The sequence below is a fragment of the Excalfactoria chinensis genome, chromosome 2 (assembly GCF_039878825.1).
Source record: "Excalfactoria chinensis isolate bCotChi1 chromosome 2, bCotChi1.hap2, whole genome shotgun sequence".
Classification (NCBI taxonomy): Eukaryota; Metazoa; Chordata; class Aves; order Galliformes; family Phasianidae; genus Excalfactoria; species Excalfactoria chinensis.
Window position 1 is genome coordinate 45,190,948 of NC_092826.1, and position 18,707 is coordinate 45,209,654.

At 44.4% G+C, this 18,707-nt stretch overlaps 1 protein-coding gene across 2 annotated transcripts; it reads left to right on the plus strand.

Annotated features, from left to right (window-relative positions):
• The first annotated feature begins 2,134 nt into the window (after window positions 1-2,134).
• Window positions 2,135-18,126, plus strand: USP14 (ubiquitin specific peptidase 14). Of its 2 annotated transcripts, XM_072328283.1 has the most exons (16): window positions 2,135-2,318; window positions 3,752-3,897; window positions 4,474-4,506; window positions 5,916-6,020; window positions 7,295-7,398; window positions 8,923-8,981; window positions 10,841-10,971; window positions 11,271-11,351; window positions 12,128-12,201; window positions 13,631-13,745; window positions 14,878-14,943; window positions 15,262-15,354; window positions 16,196-16,324; window positions 16,908-16,968; window positions 17,205-17,312; window positions 17,396-18,126. In XM_072328283.1, exons 1-16 carry the CDS (start codon window positions 2,303-2,305, stop codon window positions 17,545-17,547), a joined length of 1,473 nt encoding a protein of 490 aa, XP_072184384.1. In that variant the 5' UTR covers window positions 2,135-2,302; the 3' UTR covers window positions 17,548-18,126. The 2 variants fall into 2 exon arrangements, with proteins under 2 accessions (XP_072184384.1, XP_072184385.1); XM_072328284.1 differs by lacking the exon at window positions 2,135-2,318 and having other exon boundaries at window positions 3,736-3,897.
• Window positions 18,127-18,707: the final 581 nt, after the last annotated feature.

Consider the following 18,707-nt stretch of genomic DNA (forward strand, 5'->3'; position numbering starts at 1 on the left):
TTGTAAGCCAGGTCATTCACCAGGCTGGATTAGTTTTTATATTGCTTTTCCACCTTTTTTAACTGTCTACCTCTTTTCTGAATGATTTCTTAACCTTCCTTAAAAGAAGTTCTCATATCTTGTGATTCCACGTTTTATGAATATGAGGAGAATTGCATAAAAGCTGCTGCGAACAGATACTGACCAGAGGAAAGAGGGGAGAGGGCTTGTAGAAAAGATGGATTTCTTCTACAGGTTGCATGGTGTAAAAAGCTATGAAAGTGGTGGCATGTGCCAAGGTTGAATTCCGCAGTTCTAAATGCTGATTTTGCTTGGGAAAGAAGCAGCAGCCGTAATGATGTGTAAAATGAAGTTGACTTGTCTGTCTAGGATAGGTTGCAACTGAGATACTGTAATGAAGAAGTCTAGACATGCAGATCATGGCTTGCTCCGCTTATACCGCTGTTAGCATTTGCTTACTCTAAGCAAGGGGCCCATCTGCAGCAATATTTTGCATAACGAATTCCATCACAGGTTTCTGGTGCTTGGAAAAGCAATGCCTGTAATCTCAACAGTGTGAGAATATATTTTGGGGGAACAAAAGATTTACTGCTACTTTCAATACAGCCTCTGTTTTGGTTTTGTTTTTTGTTTGGCTCTTGCCACCTTTTAATTTGCTTTTACCTATGCCATTATTGATTCTTCTCCCATAGAAGTGCTTTGCCTGCTCTCATTGAATTCAGTGCCAGAGTCATCAAGTGAATGTGCAAGCTAAGAAGAGCTGACATAAATCAACATGGCTCTGTTGATGCAGGTGAAGGTGTGTAGGGAGGTAGCGGTTGTCACGTTGGTGAAGTTTTCCAGCAGATACAAATCCCGTTTCTTCTCTTTCAGCACAGCACCCTCTAGTGCCTTTCCCAAACTCCGGAAGCAGTTTGCGTTTGCTTGGGATGAGACCCGATCCTCCGATGGTTACACTACAGGGGAGGACGTCTTCAGTTCAGCAGGACTGCAGGCCGTTCCACGTTCATTTAGAAGCCATGAATAAATGGTCTCTATACGGGTCTCTGATGGTGTTAATGAACTGCTGGACTGGAAATATCCCACAGTTACACCCATGAGCAGACAGCTGGGATCTGCTCTGACTTGAACAGGTGGTCTCAGAATCAGAACGGTAGGGGCTGGAAGGGACCTCGGGGGACCATTGTGGCCAAGCCCTGCATTAGCCAGGTCTGCAGGTTCTTACCAGAGAACTGGACCAAAGCTTTCCTAAGAGGCGAACTCATCTCCTCTGAGCAGCCCCAACCCACTAAAGATCCAGCACCCTTGCTGAATCCAAAAGCTTGTTTTCAGGCCCCGGATAATCTCTATGGCTGTTTTGTGACCACGTCAACTGTTTGGAAGTGAGAACTGTATTTAGAGAGCAGAATGTTCACAAAAGAACGACCGCCATCCAAAATTTGGGAACAAACCCATTAACTCCAGTGTGGTGTCAGTCAGTAGGCATTCTTATGACATGGGATGCACGAGGGGATATTTCCACCCTAACTGCACACACACCGAACAAAAGACCTTCAGCTTATGTTCGTTACTTGTGTTACATATCAGAAGGCTTCCCAGTCAGTACAGATTCTGAGTGTGATTCTCCAGACCCTGCAGGGTGAATTAAGCAGCTTTTCTCCTCATGGCTGCAAATTGCCCTCCTGTTCTTTTCCAGGTCGGCAGTTTCAGAGCGATGTAGAGGAGAGGGCCCGGCACTGACTGAGATAACGGCGATGTACGGGGCAGCTGGAGAACGCGGAGGATGTTTTTCCCATCATCAGCCCTGGTGTGTTTTGCTTAGCATGAGCTAGTTCAGTGATAGCACGACCAGAAATGCTGTGGAACAGTGAAGCAGCGTTGGGGTTTCCAGAGGCACATCCCGAAGGAGCGTGAGGAAACCTGCGGGACGGTGTGGGGACGTTTCACTGTGGCATTCTCCTCCTTTCTACATGCTTAACAGCGGTTACTTTATTGGCCGCAGATCTAGCCTACAGACACGCCGTGTGCGCGCTCCCGCCCGTCTGTGAGGAGGAAGCGGCAGCACCACGCGCGCTCCCGCTCCCTCCCGCCCGCTCGTCCCTGCCCTTCCGGCGCTGCGCGCGCACCCCGCCCCGCTTCCGGCAGCGGCCGCGTTGCAGCGTCATCCTGAGGGGCCGGTTTGAATGAGAGCCCGAGGGAGGGGGCCGCTCCCGACCTGCCGCCGCCGCCGTCCGCCCCTCCCGCCCGCCCGCCGCTTCCCTCCGGTAACGCCGCTCCCGCCTCCGGCTGCGCGCCCTCCGCCATGCCGCTCTTCTCAGGTGAGGCGGCGGGCCGGGCGGTGCCCGCTGAGGGGAGGCGGGCGGGGAGCTGCGAGCTGCGGGCGGGAGGGAGGAAGCTCGGCGCCCGCTCTGAGCCGCCGGGTACCGCGATGGAGCGGCCCTCACGGCTGATGGCGGCGGTGGGCGGCCGTCCTGGGGCACGTGGGGAAGGGCCATGCCTGGGGGGGTCCCGTGCGCCGCGTAACGCGCGTCGTTCAGGTGGGGCTAATTGTGGGGTCGTGGGACGTGAGGAGAGGGCTGGCTGCGGGCAAGGTCTGCTAACTGCTTAACACGCACGTGGGTCAGTGTTACTTTGTGCTCTCAGCCTTATGTACACGTGAGGGCGACTGATGTGAAGCCATCAAACAGGTGTTGTTTAAAAACACGCTGTTTGCTGTGTGCCTCTCTGCCCTGTGCGAGCTGGCCTTGCAGGATGCAGGTAGCGTGCCCTCCTGTGCCTCTCTGCTGGGTGCTGCACTGGTGACACAGGCTGTCCTCACTCGTGTGCAGCAAGAGAACCAGGGAGTGGGTGCAAAGTGCAACACAGGGAGCTCCCTCACACTGATTTGCTGTGATGGTGACAGAACACTGGAACAGTCTGCCCAGAGGAGTTTTCTTCTCTGGAGATATCCAAGACACACCTGGATGCTTTCCTGTGCACCCTGCTGGCTGGGGATTGGGCCTGTCTCCAAAGCTCCTTTCTAACCCTTACATCTCTGTGATCCTGTTCCTGCTAGCACAGCTGAATACCGTGTGACTGCTTGGTTCCAGGCCTGCACCTATACTGGGGACAGGGCTCCAGCAGCTGTGTTTCCATGCAGGTATGGTAGGTGCTGCTGAAACTAAGGAAGGCAGCAGTGTAGTTCAGACTGCCAAATTACTGAGTTCCTGGGTTGGAAAGGACTTTGGAGATCATCAAGTCCAACTCCCCTGCTAACATGGTACTTTCAGGTTAGTGTTGCATTAAAGGAAGCGGGAGGTGTGCTGTTCTTTGGGGCTTGTGTCAATACATGCTTACCACCTTATGTTGCTCAGTGTGGATAGGTAATGTTTGGAGCCAAAACTATGGCTTTTAAAACCGGCTGAAAGAGAACAGAAAGCTTCCCTGAATGCATGTCCCAGCTTCCTACAGAAATTTGTTTGCAGCGGACAGCACCATGAGATCAGAAGAGTTCACTTTATGTCTGCTTTGGTGAAGACTTGCCAAAAGAGTTTCTGATTCTCTCCTGTGCACTTATTGTTTGTAGAAGTTCTCAGTACGCGTGCTGCCTACAGTAGGATCTCCTTTAGGCTTTGGTGTCCCCTAACGTCAAGGGTGTCAAACTGTTTTGACATGTTATAAAGTCCGTGACACTAAAACGTTGGTTCCGACTTGGTAATTCTGTCCTTCCAGTTTAGGAAATAATCTGGTTTCAAAATGCTTCTGTTTGCAGTTAACGTGAAATGGGGAAAAGAGAAATTCGATGGTGTGGAGCTGAACACGGATGAGCCTCCAATGGTCTTCAAGGCTCAGCTGTTTGCCCTGACTGGGGTTCAGCCGGCTCGACAGAAGGTCATGCTTAAAGGAGGAACCCTAAAGGTAGAAACCCATTTTTTCCGCATTATTTCTGATCTAATAACACTGTGGCATAATTAACAGCAACCATATTTGAGTGCTTCTCTATCTCTGAGAAGTACAGACAGTTTAATCTGTGTGATTCGTTGCCTGCTGCTGGAAGTAGCTGCTGAGTTTGTTGCTGAATGGCTGTGAGGTGGACTGCAGTTTTAAATCACCTTCTCACTGGTTTTCACCAAACTGCTGTGCTTGTTCAGTTGTTTTGCTGTTCCTTTTGAACGTTCAGAATCTGGATGCAACTTTTTAGCTGAAGGAAACTTTGTCCGGTGCTTTGCTGGAGGCTTACCTCTGTGTGACGCAACATGGACAACTTTCCTAGCAAACTGGTTTATATCCGAGCACCTTATTGAGAGGGTGGCTTGTTTGGCTGCTTTTTATTTTCCTTAGACGAGGCTAATGATGTGTAAATCCATCATAACTGAGAATTTTGGATGAAACGAGGTCGTATATTTAGAAATGAGTGATTAATATTAAGGAGAATGCTCACATGTCTTTTGGTGGAAAGCGAATAACCTCTCTTTTATTTCCCTTTACTTACAGGATGATGACTGGGGGAACATAAAAATAAAAAACGTAAGTTCTAAGCAATACCTGCATTTTACTGCCTCGAGATTCATTTTGGCCTCTAAAGAAGAGCGTAAAGCTTTTGTTTCTGTGTGAGCTCTGTTTGAGCGGGTAGTTGCTTTTCTAAAAGCCAGCCCTTGATGGAAAATAGTTGTAGAGTTGTTGCACCCAGGTGTTCTTACTGGCTTCTCACTGCTGCTCCCTGTGCTGGGGATGCTGAAGCAGCCGCTCTGCCTGCTGCCTTTCTCATCAGCCTTCTGAAACTTGTTCTGCTGTACTAGATGGCTGTTGTTAAAAGCAAAGCTGTGGGTTGTGCTTATTCACACTTTTCAATCCGCTCAGTGAGGAAATGAGAAGTGAATGTGTTTCTTACCTGTATAATGCTGAAACAGGCAACCACAGAGACTGTTGTATTGAGCAGATCGAGCAAGTTAGTGTGATTCTTACCCTTGCCGTTAGTTCCTGAGCACCTGTTGGAGCCTGTAGCAATAAGCTGCAGCTGATGTAGCAAAGTTGCTCCAGTATATCACAGTCTCATTCTTTTCTGCGTACTCTCACGCTTACAGCTGCCTTTATCATTTTAGCAACAATTTGTTCAACTTGTAGGGATTTATTTTATTAAATATTGTTAAAGCAGTTTTTCTCTTCAGCTCATCCTTTTCCTTAAGGTGCTCAGATAGCCATTTTTCCCCTCTGATGGACCTTACTCTGTATAGATGTTTTCCTCTTGAATGCTAACAGACTCCTTTTTCTTGTAGCACTCCAGGAGGCATGGTAACGGGATTTCTTTTTTATCCCTTGAATTTGTCCTCGTGCCTGAACTGACTTTTTGATGAGTTTAACATCCTTGGAATGTGCCAGGCCAAAGGGTGTTACTTCCTGTCCCACTTGCTTTGCAGGGGGGGAAAATAAAAGTCTGTGGTCCCAGTTTTGGCCAGCATCTGTCTGACGTGTTTCCCCTGGCTCTTGGCTAAACAGGAGGATCCTTTTTGTTTTGAGAATTCTCATTGTGAGGTCTTGTGGGCTTTTTTTTTTCGATTGAGGATCTCAAGTGCTGCAACTGTTTTCCAATTGGAAGTCAGCTGCTCGGTGATCCTTGGTTCTGAGGTTCTTTCTGAAAGTTAAGGGAAAGAAGAACATTAGCTCTGAAGTCTTCAAGATGAATAATCCCCAGCGTCTATCAGGAAGGGAGCTTTTTTGAGCACTTCACGTTTGGGTTACACTGTGATGTTAAATTTAGTCCTGATTGGAATCTCAAGTTGTCAGCTACTGGCAAGAGATGAGTTCTATCATCGTAAGAGAAAAAAATAGCTTATTTCTGGGGAAATACCTCTAGTATGTTAAGGACTTCGTGTCTTCTCGTTATTAAAATGATAACTGAGCTTAAACATTTATTGCTGTTTTTATTGTGTTCCAAGGGGATGACCTTATTAATGATGGGCTCTGCAGACGCGCTCCCGGAAGAGCCCATTGCTCGGCCTGTCTTTGTGGAGGACATGACAGAGGAGCAGCTGGCTTCTGCTGTAAGCATATTCCCAGCTTCACTTCCTTGTAAACTTCTGAATAGCGGCAAGTTTTTAAGTGCTTAAGTTTTTTAAGTACTTCTTTTTAAGTTGCTTAAAATTGTGTTTCGAGTCTGTATTTCTTTTGTTTAACATTTATATCTTCTTAAACGTGAAATTTATATGGGTAACCCAGTTAAAGTATGGGACGTACTTTAGAAGTCCAATCTCTAATGCTGTCTTTAAGCAGGCAGTTGAGTAAATACTCTAAAAAGAGCATTACTGGTGCTTTTAGAAATGACTTATACTGCCCTCGTACTGCTGTCCTGAGCTCTGCCTGGGTGAGAGATGCAACAAGGTGTTTCCTGCCTTCATAGAGTAGAATCAGGTTGGAAAAGACCTTAAAGATCATCGAGTCCAACCACAACCTAACCATACTACTCTAACTAACAACCCTCTGCTGAATCATGTCCCTTGAGCACAGGGACGTGATATGTCTTCATGTTTCTGAAGGGAAACCAGAGGTGGGTTGTGTTCTCGTTTGTTCTCCTTGCAATCATGATGCCACATAAACTTGTCTTTCTAAAATCAAAGTAGGTTTGACATTATTGGGCTGGGATTGGATTATGTTTCCCTGGTAATAATGGAATCATTAAGCTTCATGCTTTTCCTTGACAGCTGCTCAAGTATGCAGGATATCTCCAAAAAAAACAAAGAGCTGTTAGGTTGTGATTTATGGTGGTTGCCGAAACTGGTTAGCGCAGTTATTGCTTGGCCTTCACGTTAGTCAGAAGTTGTGTAAAAAAGAGCAGATGGACGGTCTGTCACAGAATTCCAGAGAAGAATTTAAATAATGCTTTTGTCTCTGACTGTGAACTTTATCCCATTCAGAGCCGTGCTGAAAACTGTTTATAATTACAACACCAGTGTTACTTACAAGTGAATTCATGTGGAAGTTTCACGGAAATAGAATTTTAAGGTCAAAACTTGAATCGAATCATAATTGAACTTTCTAAGTGACTGCCTGCTTGAAGAACATGCTCGATAAATTAAACGCGCAGAGCAAAAGGGAAACAAAGCGTTCTTGGATGTCCTCTGAAAGCAATGAATTGTGAAATAGATTAATACAGTCAGAAAACGGCTCTGGAAAACTCAACAGAGCAGTCTGATGGAATGTTCTAGGTTTTACTCATCTCCAATGGTTCCTTTTCTTGAAAGTTTATGTTCAATTATAGCTTTTCTGAAAGAAAGGCTTCCACCGCTCTATTCAATCGCCCTTGTAAATGTTTTGGTAGATGGAGTTACCATGTGGATTGACAAACCTTGGCAACACTTGCTACATGAATGCTACAGTTCAGTGTATCCGCTCAGTGCCAGAAGTGAAAGAGGCCCTTAAAAGGTAGGACTCGGTATAAAAATACCGTGACCAGAATGTTTTCTTTAGCTTATGAAATTGCATGTATTTTGTGGAACGGTCTTTTAATACTATGGATTACCTCAACGCTCATTAAATCTGGTAAGGATTAATAGAACAATTAATTAAAGTGTGCTGAACTCTGAACCTTCTTTGTGTTACTTGTATGGCCATGCTCTGTGTGAAAGAATTGTACGTGGCTCTTCTTCCTCTGAAGAATGTCTTTAAGATTTGATGACTTTGTAGCATAATGTGCTTTCAACTGTGAGATTCTGAAGTTATTATTGCCCCTTTGGTACTTGGAGATAAAAGAAGTAGGATTTTGGGGGAAAGCCGTGGATGTTACAGGAAGAAACTGGGGTTTCAGCAGTGGGTGAGGAACAAAGGCCGTGTCCATCAGCATCCGTTTCATTAGTTCTGACTGTAGAATATCTGCGACTCTGGACTAAAATATTGAAATGACCAATCTTATTTTTGTGAGGAATCTACAAGAAACTCTTGAATTTCATAAAGATCAGAGGAGGAAAAGAATGATGAGCCTGAATTTGTCCTCACGCACAGAATCACATAGAATGGCCCGGGTTGGAAGGGACCTCAAGGATTGTGAATCTCCAACCTCTCTAACACAGGCAGGGCCACCAGCTTCCACGTTTAATACTAGACCAGGCTGCCTCCAGATGAATTACTGCGAAAGAATCATTAGCATGGAATTCTCCACTGGAGAGCTGGCCTCTGTTTGGCCTTCTCTGCTTGGTAATGACATGGGATGGTATTTGGCAGTGGTAGAGAGGTGAATGGTCTTGAATGGGGAAACTTACAATATGGCTTTGATTCGGCTGTTCAGTTCATTTCTGCAAGGATATTCCCATTTTTGAGGCATGACATTGAGACAAGCCTCCTGTTCATCACTTGAAGTCCAGTATGAGATTGCGTAAGAATACATGAGGCCTTCCTTTGGCTCTAAGGCTTATGTCCTTTGAGGAGGGCTGATGTTCCCCATGCAGGTGGTCAAGTAAGAAATCAAAGGGAGGTACTAAGTTCTCACAGGCTCTCCCATATTTACAGTGTGGGAAACGCTGCTGTCTGCTCCAAAATGCATCACCTCTTTCTGTTTTTCTTCTGCTACGAAGAGAGGAGGACTGCCCTCAATCTCTGTGCGTTTTATCTCCTGTTTGTGAACGTGTTTTTTTCCATGCATCTAAAGCAGCTGTGGCATATGTTTCAGAAATAGGGTAGCTTCTACTCAAGTATTTTCTTAGTTTCTTTAAAGAAAGAAAGCATCTTTGAGGAAAATGGATCAGGGAGGCAGCATTTCTGTGTTCTCAAGGTTGCCAGTTTTTCTGCGCTTCCATGTGCTTGCAGAATAGCCAAGACTTTGCCACGGGTGTTTTCTTCAGTTACTTTGATTTTAATGATTGACTTCTTTTGATCCATTTCTTTACATTTGCTTGCCAACTTGACTGCTTTTCAAGATTTGAGTGTAAACCATAAGAAATTCTTCTCTTCTAGATATGGTGGTGCCTTAAGAGCTTCAGGAGAAATGGCCTCTGCTCAGTACATTACTGCAGGTTGGTGTTTAGAGAAACCACTGGATTTTAGGCTAGAGTGTGATTTCCTGATAAACGGAGCTGAAAATTGCAGCTAGAGCCCAGCGTGTGTTTCTTCAATGCATACACCTTAGGAATTTCAGATCTGCTAGCATTGGAGAACTCATTTCACTTGGCTTATGGCTTTAATGGCATGCAAAGCATACGTGGCCACACGCTAGGAGAAATATACTCGGCGTTGGCTAGGCTTAGATAACAGGCATTCATGTCATACTGTGTTACACGTAGGCACGTAGAATTGGAGCTCTCTATGGCAGACTCCATCCATCTGCTGTTTGGGTCGTTTTGTGTAGGAATATTTTCATGAGCAGTTCTTGGATTCAGTTGATGGTAGGCTAATGCCGCACCCATAGCATATGCATTTTATTTGTCTACTTATTTTTTGAATGCTTTATTGTTTGGGTGGTAGCTGATGCTTAGTGGTCGCAGTGGCCTTAGTGGTTAAGGCTGGTCTTGGCCTTTACCCTGAAGAACCCTACTGACATAAAGTAACTTTTTGAAAAGGAAAGTTACTCTTAGTTGTGGTGATTTGGGTGCTCGCAATGTGGGAGCTCACGATGGCCCCTTAACTCCAAGTTCTAACTAGAATTCTAGTTAGACCCCTTAGACATGAGCAAGGGTACTACTTGTCCACTCTTTCTTTTTTTACTCTATTTCATTGCCCCACTATGATGCTGGGCCAGGACACTGGGATTTCTACCAGTCCATGTAAGGAAAAACAAAACAATGTAAGGAAGGAGAGGTCAAGTTTGTGGGTATGCCTGCTGATCGAATTTTGGGGTGGTAAGTTCAATGGTTATTCTGTACAACCATGCCTGCCCCTCCCCTTTCCACTGCCTTTACTTTGTGTCCCTTATTTTCTTTTTAAGGTGACAGCTCTGCTTTGTAGGAGTTGTAATCATTAAAGGTCACAGTTACTCCTAGTTAACTGTCTGGTGCCGAGATGGTCAAGATCTCCTGCATGACACGTAGGGCATTTTTGTTAGTTGCTGTGTCATTTCAGTTTCCCCAAGGTCTATGAACGTATTCTTTAAAGAGGGGCAGAAATTAACCTTGGTTACATATCATGTTGCCTATACTCACCAGTTCAAGAGTTCTGTTCAGTGGTCTCTCCGCTTGTGGGTTAGTGACTGAGTGACCCTACTTCACGGGCTGGTTATGAGGGTTAGGAGATGTTTCTGAAGTGATCTGTTGATGTGAACTGCTATCAAATGGCTTGTTAAGGTGTACATGATAGTGTGTCCAGAACCAAAAAGAAAGCTGCATGTATTGTCATGCAATCACATCAATCGCTAAATTGCACACAGTCATTGAACTGTCTGCACGCATGTATCCACACTACTTTTTTTCCTGGCTATTAAACCAAGTATGAGTGTTTTCTAGATATTTTAGTTGGGCAAAAAAATGGTTTGTTTTTTCTTTCCAAGTAGCTGGTGAAACTTGAGCTGCTCTAGAGTATGGATTGTGAGTGCCTGCTGGTCTCTTTAGCTGTTGTCGTAGTGTGGAAACATTGTTCCTTAGATGCGTCTTAAATCCGAACTGCTGAGAAATGTTCTTCTGTTAGCAGCCAGGAAAGACGAAGCATGAAGCGTCAAACTCAGAATTGTCATCTTTACCTTTGCAAAGTCATGTTGGCAAATGAGATTTTAGGTGCACCTGTTTTGCTGCCTTGACAATTTGGCCCCGTCTGGGAAAGATCAAGTTGGGTGCTATGAAATGCTCAGTCTTTAAATGTTGCTGTCATTTTGCTGTTCTTTTTAAACCTCCTGACATGTTAGAAATGTTTTTCCACTTCTCAAAACATTCACTTTTTTTTCAAGCTCTTAGAGACTTGTTTGATTCCATGGATAAAACTTCCTCCAGTATCCCACCTATCATTCTCCTGCAGTTTTTACATATGGCCTTCCCGCAGTTTGCAGAGAAAGGTGATCAAGGGCAATACCTCCAACAGGTAAAGAGCGATTATTAACTCACTTGCTTGAAAGTTCTGCATTATCTTGGAAGTCTTAACGCTTATATGTTTGCTTTCCTTCTTCTGTGAAAGTGATGTAACCCAGTACGTTTTGGCTTTTGTATCGTGTAGAAAAGTGAAGTGTAATTTCATGCCCTATTTCTGAAAGGATACGGAGATAACTTATTAGTTAGGGAATTGTTACGTTTGGTTTTACGGTGTGAGGATGGATGATTGTAATGCTGTCCTTTAAATCGTTCTGCTGTTAGTCCTGTTTCATGTTCTGTTCCTGTCCCTAGGATGCCAATGAGTGCTGGGTGCAGATGATGAGGGTGCTACAGCAGAAGCTGGAAGGCATAGAAGGTGATACAGTGATGGAGGTAATTGTGGTCTCACTCTAACTGGAGACAGAACTTATAATATTGTACTTAAACTTCATATAAGTTTTGAAATCATCTGCTCACTGAGTTCTTTAACACGTGTCTGTAGTCCAGTAAGTGAAACTGCTTTCTGGTGACTGATTGGGGTAGTGATGTCTATTTTGCAAGCTGTGCTGTAGTGTATTTTTTTTGAGTACTTTTCATTTGGACCTTTTAGGGAGTGTTTTGGACCAGGGTAGAGGCGCATGTCAGTATGTGGCAGCTCACTGCAGTAGCCTATGAGTCTAGTATGCAAGAATCAAAAACTGCTGAAAGAACATCTTTGTGTCTGGAAAAAAACAAAACACCAACGTTCTTAGATATACAGTTTCTGTTCTAAACAGAGAACTGACAACCTGATAAGAAATAAGTTTATATGATAAAATCATGGGGAAAAAGCGACTCTTTTCTTCCTCTGGAATTCTGGAGAATCATGGCAGCAGAAAGAAAACATTGATAGGCTACTCTAAAATTTAAAGACAGATTTAACTTGTGATGTGGCACGTTTTGATTGAAATCTTGCTTGCTGGTATGCTTTGAGGTGGCCTTAACAGCAGCAGTGCTATAAATGCTCTTCTTCTAAAAAGCTTTATACTGCATAAGGGGATGGACTAGGAAAAATGCACCTGAAGAGAAGTGAAGGTACAGGCTTCAGGGAATTGAAATAACTGGGGTTATTAAGAAGATGGTTTTTACATGTTATTTAAAGTTGCATCATAAGAGGATTTGTTTTACAGACAGACTCTGGAGCTACAGCTTCTAAAAAGAAGAGTTTAATTGATCAGTTCTTCAGCATTGAATTTGAAACTGCGTATCCTAAGGACTAAGGCAAGGCATACGGGGTGTTGATGATTTTGTGCTTCTTTAATGGAGTGCAGGGAGGATGAAAAGCATCATCTGAAGTAGCATGGAAAACAGAGACTTGTTGGGAAATAAAGGGAATGATGTATTGCAGGATACATCAGCAATTGAAGTTAAGTTTGTGTATATTTTGAGAAGGAGAGGAAGGAAAATAATGGAAATTTGCTGGAAAAAAAACACCCCAATGAATTTAAATACCAGATTTCCTTCCCAGAAAAGGCTTCCAGTTATCTGTGGTGAGGGTTCTGAGATGTTTTATCCAAGTAAAAGTAATTACCTGCCTAAAATAGCCTTTTGTTTTTTTTTTTCCCTTGAGCTTTGCAGATAATCTTGGTGTACTTAACATGGACACATGATGGCTTGAGATGAGATTGATTTCTCTAGCAATAAATTAGACACTTATGGAACAACATGTAAGAAATGTACTCAGCTCCCAACTTTCTAGTAACATTTTTACAGTAAAAACTAAAAGGAGATGACCACATGGGGATTATGTGTCCAGCCAAGCAGTCACTCTTTTCTTTTTTCCATCACAAAATCATTCAACTGAGCACCACTTGCCTGAAAGAATTCTACTGCGGGCTTTACTTTTTTGAAATAAGGAAGCATCCCCTAAGACAAAATGTTGTATCTCATAGCTTGGTAGTAATGAAGAATCATAGAATGACCTGGGTTGAAAAGCACCACAATGCTCATCCAGTTTCAACCCCCCTGCTACGTGCAGGGTCATCAACCACCAGACCAGGCTGCCCAGAGCCACATGCAGCCTGGCCTTGAATGCCTCCAAGGATGGGGCATCCACAGCCTCCTTGGGCAACCTGTTCCAGTGCGTCACCACCCTCTCTGTGAAAAACTTCCTCTATAATGTCATGCCTAAACCTCCCTTGTCTCAGTTTAAAACTATTCCCCCTTGTAAACAGCTGTTCCCCCTCCTGTTTATATGCTTCCTTCAAGTATTGGAAGGAGTGAAGAAGCTGAAGAGTAAAGATCTCATATTTTGGGTCATACATCTTTCTCCTTGCACTGTGATGTCTTCTATTCCTCAAGTATTTGAGAGGAGCAGAATGAGTAGTTAAGAGGGAATGATGGATAGGCCAATGGCAGGAGAAGGAGGCCTGTTAGGAAAGTTGGGTTGCAAGCCTCCTGAGTGGCAGCATTTGTAGGATGAGTGCATTCCAAGCAGTCATAAAGTACCTTGTTAGAAGAAAGTAGATTAAAAAAGCCCCATACGCAACAACTTGAATATATTGATTAGAAGAATGTGTGGAAAGAAATGAAGAAATAGACTTAATTTCAATGAGGGGGACAGTTTTTACTAGAGCAGCTCGTTCAGTAGTTCAGCTCCTTGGTGCACAATGGTTTTCCTTAATTTTGTGAAGCATGAAATGTACAGAAGCTGAAGAAGAAGAGGTAACTAAAGGAAAGGAGAATCAGCTCCAGCTCAGCTGCTTTATCAATCAAGAAGTGAAATATCTGTTTACGGGACTAAAACTGGTAAGTTGTTACGATTTTTATTTAATTGAAATTCCAAGTGATCTGGGTTTTGTGGTGGTGGTTTTATTTATTGATTGTTTTTAATTTACCCCTGACTTGGAATTCACCTCTGCTGTCTGAACTTCGGTAAGTTCCAAGGCTCTTTGGGGTGTTGTAGATAGAAGTGGGAATGAATTATGTGTTCATACAAAGCAGACTTCAGCAGAGCTTTTTATTGGTTTTCACCCCGCCGTGGTCTTTCTCAAGCAGGTATCCGTATGCAAACCAATGCGCTATAGTTTTAACAGGAGATATTTTTCTTCTGTCTTGCGTTTCAGACTGAATAGAATCATAGAATTACTCAGGTTGGAAAAGACCTTATAGGTCATTAAGTCCAACCATAACCAAACCATGCTACCCTAACTAACAACCCTCTGCTAAATCATGTCCCTGAGCACCGCATCCAAACAGTTTTTAAACACACCCAGGGCTGGTGTCTCAACCACCTCCCTGGGGAGCCTATTGCAGTGCTTCACAACCTTTTCTGTAAAGAAGTGTTTCCTGATATCCAACCTAAACCTCCCCCGGCACAACTTGAGGCCATTTCCCCTCGTCTTGTCACCTGTCACCAGTGAGAAAAGAATGATCTGGAATTCTGATGCTGGATTGCCTGTACCGACAGAGTCCCAGTACAAACAACCAGGTCGGTCCTTCCCTGACTTGGGGAAGGTCCCCAGAAGCAGATCTTTGTCCCCCACCTCCTTATACACAGCTCTGCCCACTTCAAACCAGCAGCTGATATTGCAAATATTTGTGCCGCAGGAAACTGGAAAATGGAGTTGTGTTCCAAGCATGACACGGCACAACACATCTGTAACCAGACCTGGGTTCTTCAGTTCTCGACTGTGGTTTTCTTGTAGAGCAATATTTTCTGCAGAGAGAAACAGTCTTGTGAGGTCTCCTGAATGGTGGACATGGAGCTGGACAAATGAATGGCTGTGGTGGTTGTGCCAAGGGATTTCAAAATGCCTTATGACTTAATGGCTGATAGCAATGGAACGGATCAACAGAAAAACGTTGAGTTTGTTTATCCATGCTGTGCTTGAAGCTCAGTGCTTTATGATGGACGTGTCTGTTGTGCTTTTTTGAACAGCGTCTTCAAGAGGAGATCACCAAACTGTCTCCGACTTTGCAGAGAAACGCACTCTATATCAAATCTGTGAGTGGTGATTCTGTTGTTCTTTCTGATGTTTTTTAAATGCTGCTTATTTTCTATCCTAAAACACAAACTGATCACTGCACGCGACTGATGTTTATATAAAGTACCTGTATCTCAGTACCCACTACTGAGAGAGTTAAGTTCAGTTCTAGATGATTTCTTTGAGTACAATACTATATACGACTACAAGAGGGGAGGCCTTCTTTTATTCTTATGTACAAAGATGTTCCTGCAGTACCCTATGCCTTAGCATGAATGGTCTTTAAGGTACAAATGAATATGTCTGAATTAATAGCATCTTCTAAACTTCTTTTTTAGTCTAAAATAAGTCGCTTGCCAGCGTACCTGACCATTCAGATGGTTAGATTTTTTTACAAAGAGAAAGAGTCTGTGAATGCCAAAGTTCTTAAGGTAAGCTTTCTGCATATTAGAGCTTAGTTATTCTTCATGCTTTTCATTATGGGTAGATGACTAATGTTTGCGTGTTGTTTACTAAATTGTTTTCTTTAGAATTACTTTAGCAATATTAACAATACGGCTTCATTGTTTGAGTGTGAAGCAACTTTGCTCCTTGTTACCATGGAAAACCAGAATCACTAAGGTTGGAAAAACCACTAAGATCACCTAGTCCAGCCATCAGCCCATCCCCACCGTGCCCACTGACCACGTCCCTCAGTGCCACAGCCACGCAGCTCTTGAAGCGCCTCTAAGAGGGTGGCTGCACCACCTCCCTGTGCAGCCTGTGCCACTGCAGCACCGCTCCTCCTGAGAAGAAATTTCTCCTGATATCCAACTTGAACCTCCCCTGGCACAACTGGAGCCATTTTGTCTTGTTCCTGGGAGAAGAGGCTGACCCCCACCTTGCCATGACCTCCCTTCAGGCAGTTGTAGAGAGCGATCAGGTCTCCCCTGAGCCTCCTCTTCTCCAGACTGAACACTCCCAGCTCCCTCAGCTGCTCCCTGTAAGACCTGTGCTCCAGACCCCTCACAGCTTTGTTGCCCTTCTGTGGACATGCTTGATGTCTGACTTGTTGTGAGGGACCCAGTGGTGCTACATGGCAAGCTGTGCTACCAAAATAGGCTGGAGGGGGGAAGTGAGGGATGGTAGAATATATATTGCTGTACACGCTTCAGCAGATGAAGTTATCACAATACACTGAGTCACATGTAGTTGGATTTGGTGACTTAGGGAGAATGCTTCCACGTAGAGTACAAAATTGTGCACGGTTTCTTTCTGCTGTTTACTTCCTAGGATGTGAAATTTCCTCTCATGCTGGATGTGTATGAGCTGTGTACGCCAGATCTTCAGGAAAAAATGGTTTCCTACCGATCAAAATTCAAAGACCTTGAAGACAAAAAAGTAAATCAACAGCCAAAGAATGTGAGTCCTGTGGCAATTCCGTGGACACCGATTAAACGCATCGCACACCTGACATGCTTTCAAACCAATCTTGTGTATCAATGCTATGGGCTGTGGCATTACATGCTTATTCCAGTGTTTCCTACTCTTATTAATAAGAGTCTTCGCTGATAGTTCTAAAGCAATGCGTGTTGGCACTTGATTTTCTCATTACCACCTTCTTCTGCCAGCAAGTCCCTGGCAAGGAATGGAACCTTCAGTTGCAGGGTGGCTTTGGCGGGCATGGTCAGGGCAGCGTGTGCTGCAGTGGTTAAATAGAATTGTAGGGGGTGGAAGGGACTTCTGGGGGTCTTAAAGTCCAACCCACCGCTAAAGCCGTTCCCTGCAGCAGGTTGCTTTGGGAAACTGGTGCTATCTAGGTGAGGTTTGTGGAGGTTCAGCTAGAAGTAATTGCAGTAGAATCTGTTTCAGATTGGAATAAAAAGAAGTTGAGCTGTAGAAACCCGCTTAATGAAATGCACAGTGGGTATTTATTGGGCGAGGTGATTGTGCCAAAGCTTTTTTAAAGCACGTCCGCGTTAATTCGGTTCATTCTGTTTTCCAGCTGAGTAAAAGCGACGGTGCACAGAAAGAAGTTAAATATGAGCCCTTTTCTTTTCCTGACGGTGAGTATGGGCAAACGTATCTGGTTTAAAGTCATTTTCTATTTGCTCATGCTGAAGTGGGAGCAGATAGAAGGAATACTTGAGGACCCTCCTTTCGGTGCGTATTAACCTTCAGAATGTGATGGAAATAAAGGAATTGAAAGTTTAGGTGCTTCAGTGTGCTCTTAATACTAAGATTGGTCCTTTAAGAAAAGCTGTAAGTCTTTTTTTTCCTTTCTTTTTTTTCTTCCTTTCAGATATTGGTTCTAATAACTGTGGCTACTATGACCTGCAGGCAGTGCTAACGCATCAGGGCAGATCGAGTTCCTCTGGGCATTACGTGTCCTGGGTTAAAAGGAAACAAGGTGAGAAGAAAGTAAAAGGAGGGAGCTGAGGGCCTGTTGGTGCTGTCCCTCCGTTACAAGCGATGCCTGTGTTTTCCTTACAGATGAGTGGATTAAGTTTGATGATGACAAAGTCAGCATTGTCACACCTGAAGACATCCTGAGGTTATCTGGGGGAGGAGACTGGCATATAGCCTACGTTCTACTCTACGGGCCGCGCAGAATTGAAGTAATTGAAGACGAAGCTGAACAGTAGCCTTCGGTTCTCATCATTCTGCCTAGGTGTGAAATAAATGTTGATTACTGATCACTTCTTTAACCCCAGAGCTTTCGCAGGTGGATATACATAATTCGTTCAGACCTTTTCTTGTGAAGAGGGACGTTGTTGTACCAGTTAGTCACTACGAGACTGGACTGCCCACTGCCGTAGTGACCGTACCTACAATAGCTTTAATGTCTTGCAGAAGATCATTTTTATTTTAAACGACCCTCTTTTTTCCCCCCCCCTCTTCCTCTCTTCTGTCATCAAGTATTTATTACACACCTACTCTCACATCTGTTACTCTTGCATGGTTCGTACCACAGTGCAGTGGCTGTCCGTCCTCTGCCTCCCGCGGCGCTGCTGGCGGCCGGGTGGAAGACAAACTGTTGCCTCCTCGCGTAACTCAGTGCTGCTGCCCATAGCCAACAGCTGTGGCTACAATCAAGGGTTTTGCCCAGCCTGACCTGCTGATCAGTCTGTGCTGTTGCTGCCATTTCATGACTTTACAAATAAATTGTGATCAACACTGTGTCTCCATTAAAAGAAAAAAAGAAAGTCGGTGGCTTGATAGCGTAGTTTAGTACGTGTCTGTTTTCACTCCTTGGGCCATCGCTGGTCAATGTCTTACAGCAGGCACTGAGGAAAGGCACTTTGTTTTTAAGCTGTAGAGAGGGACATGGATCAGTGCTCAGGCATGTTTAGCATCTTCCCCCACGGGTCAGAGCACTGCTGGTGGTATTGATGACAGTGAGTTAGTCTGGAGCAGAATCTGCACTTACTTCACTGTGCACAGAGTGACACCAAACAGCTCGGAAAAGGATCACATCCAGACTGGGGGCAGCTCCACGCCAGCCTCGTGCCTCGAACACAAGCACTGAGATTACAGCTCATGCTGCAGCAATTGGTAACAAGTCACCAAGCACAGCTGCTTCATTCACTATCCAATGGGGCCTTCCTTAGCACCAGCCTTCCCAGTGCCAGGGTGGCCACATTGCTATAGAACACCAGGGGAAGTCATGGGTGTTAAGAGATGCTCCAATCCAAATGGCCATCAGAGGCGCTTCCCCAATGGTAGTGGTGCCACAAGAGGCCCCAGCCAAAGCTGGAGCGGGCTACAACATAATGTAACAAATGAAACACTTGATCTTTTCCTA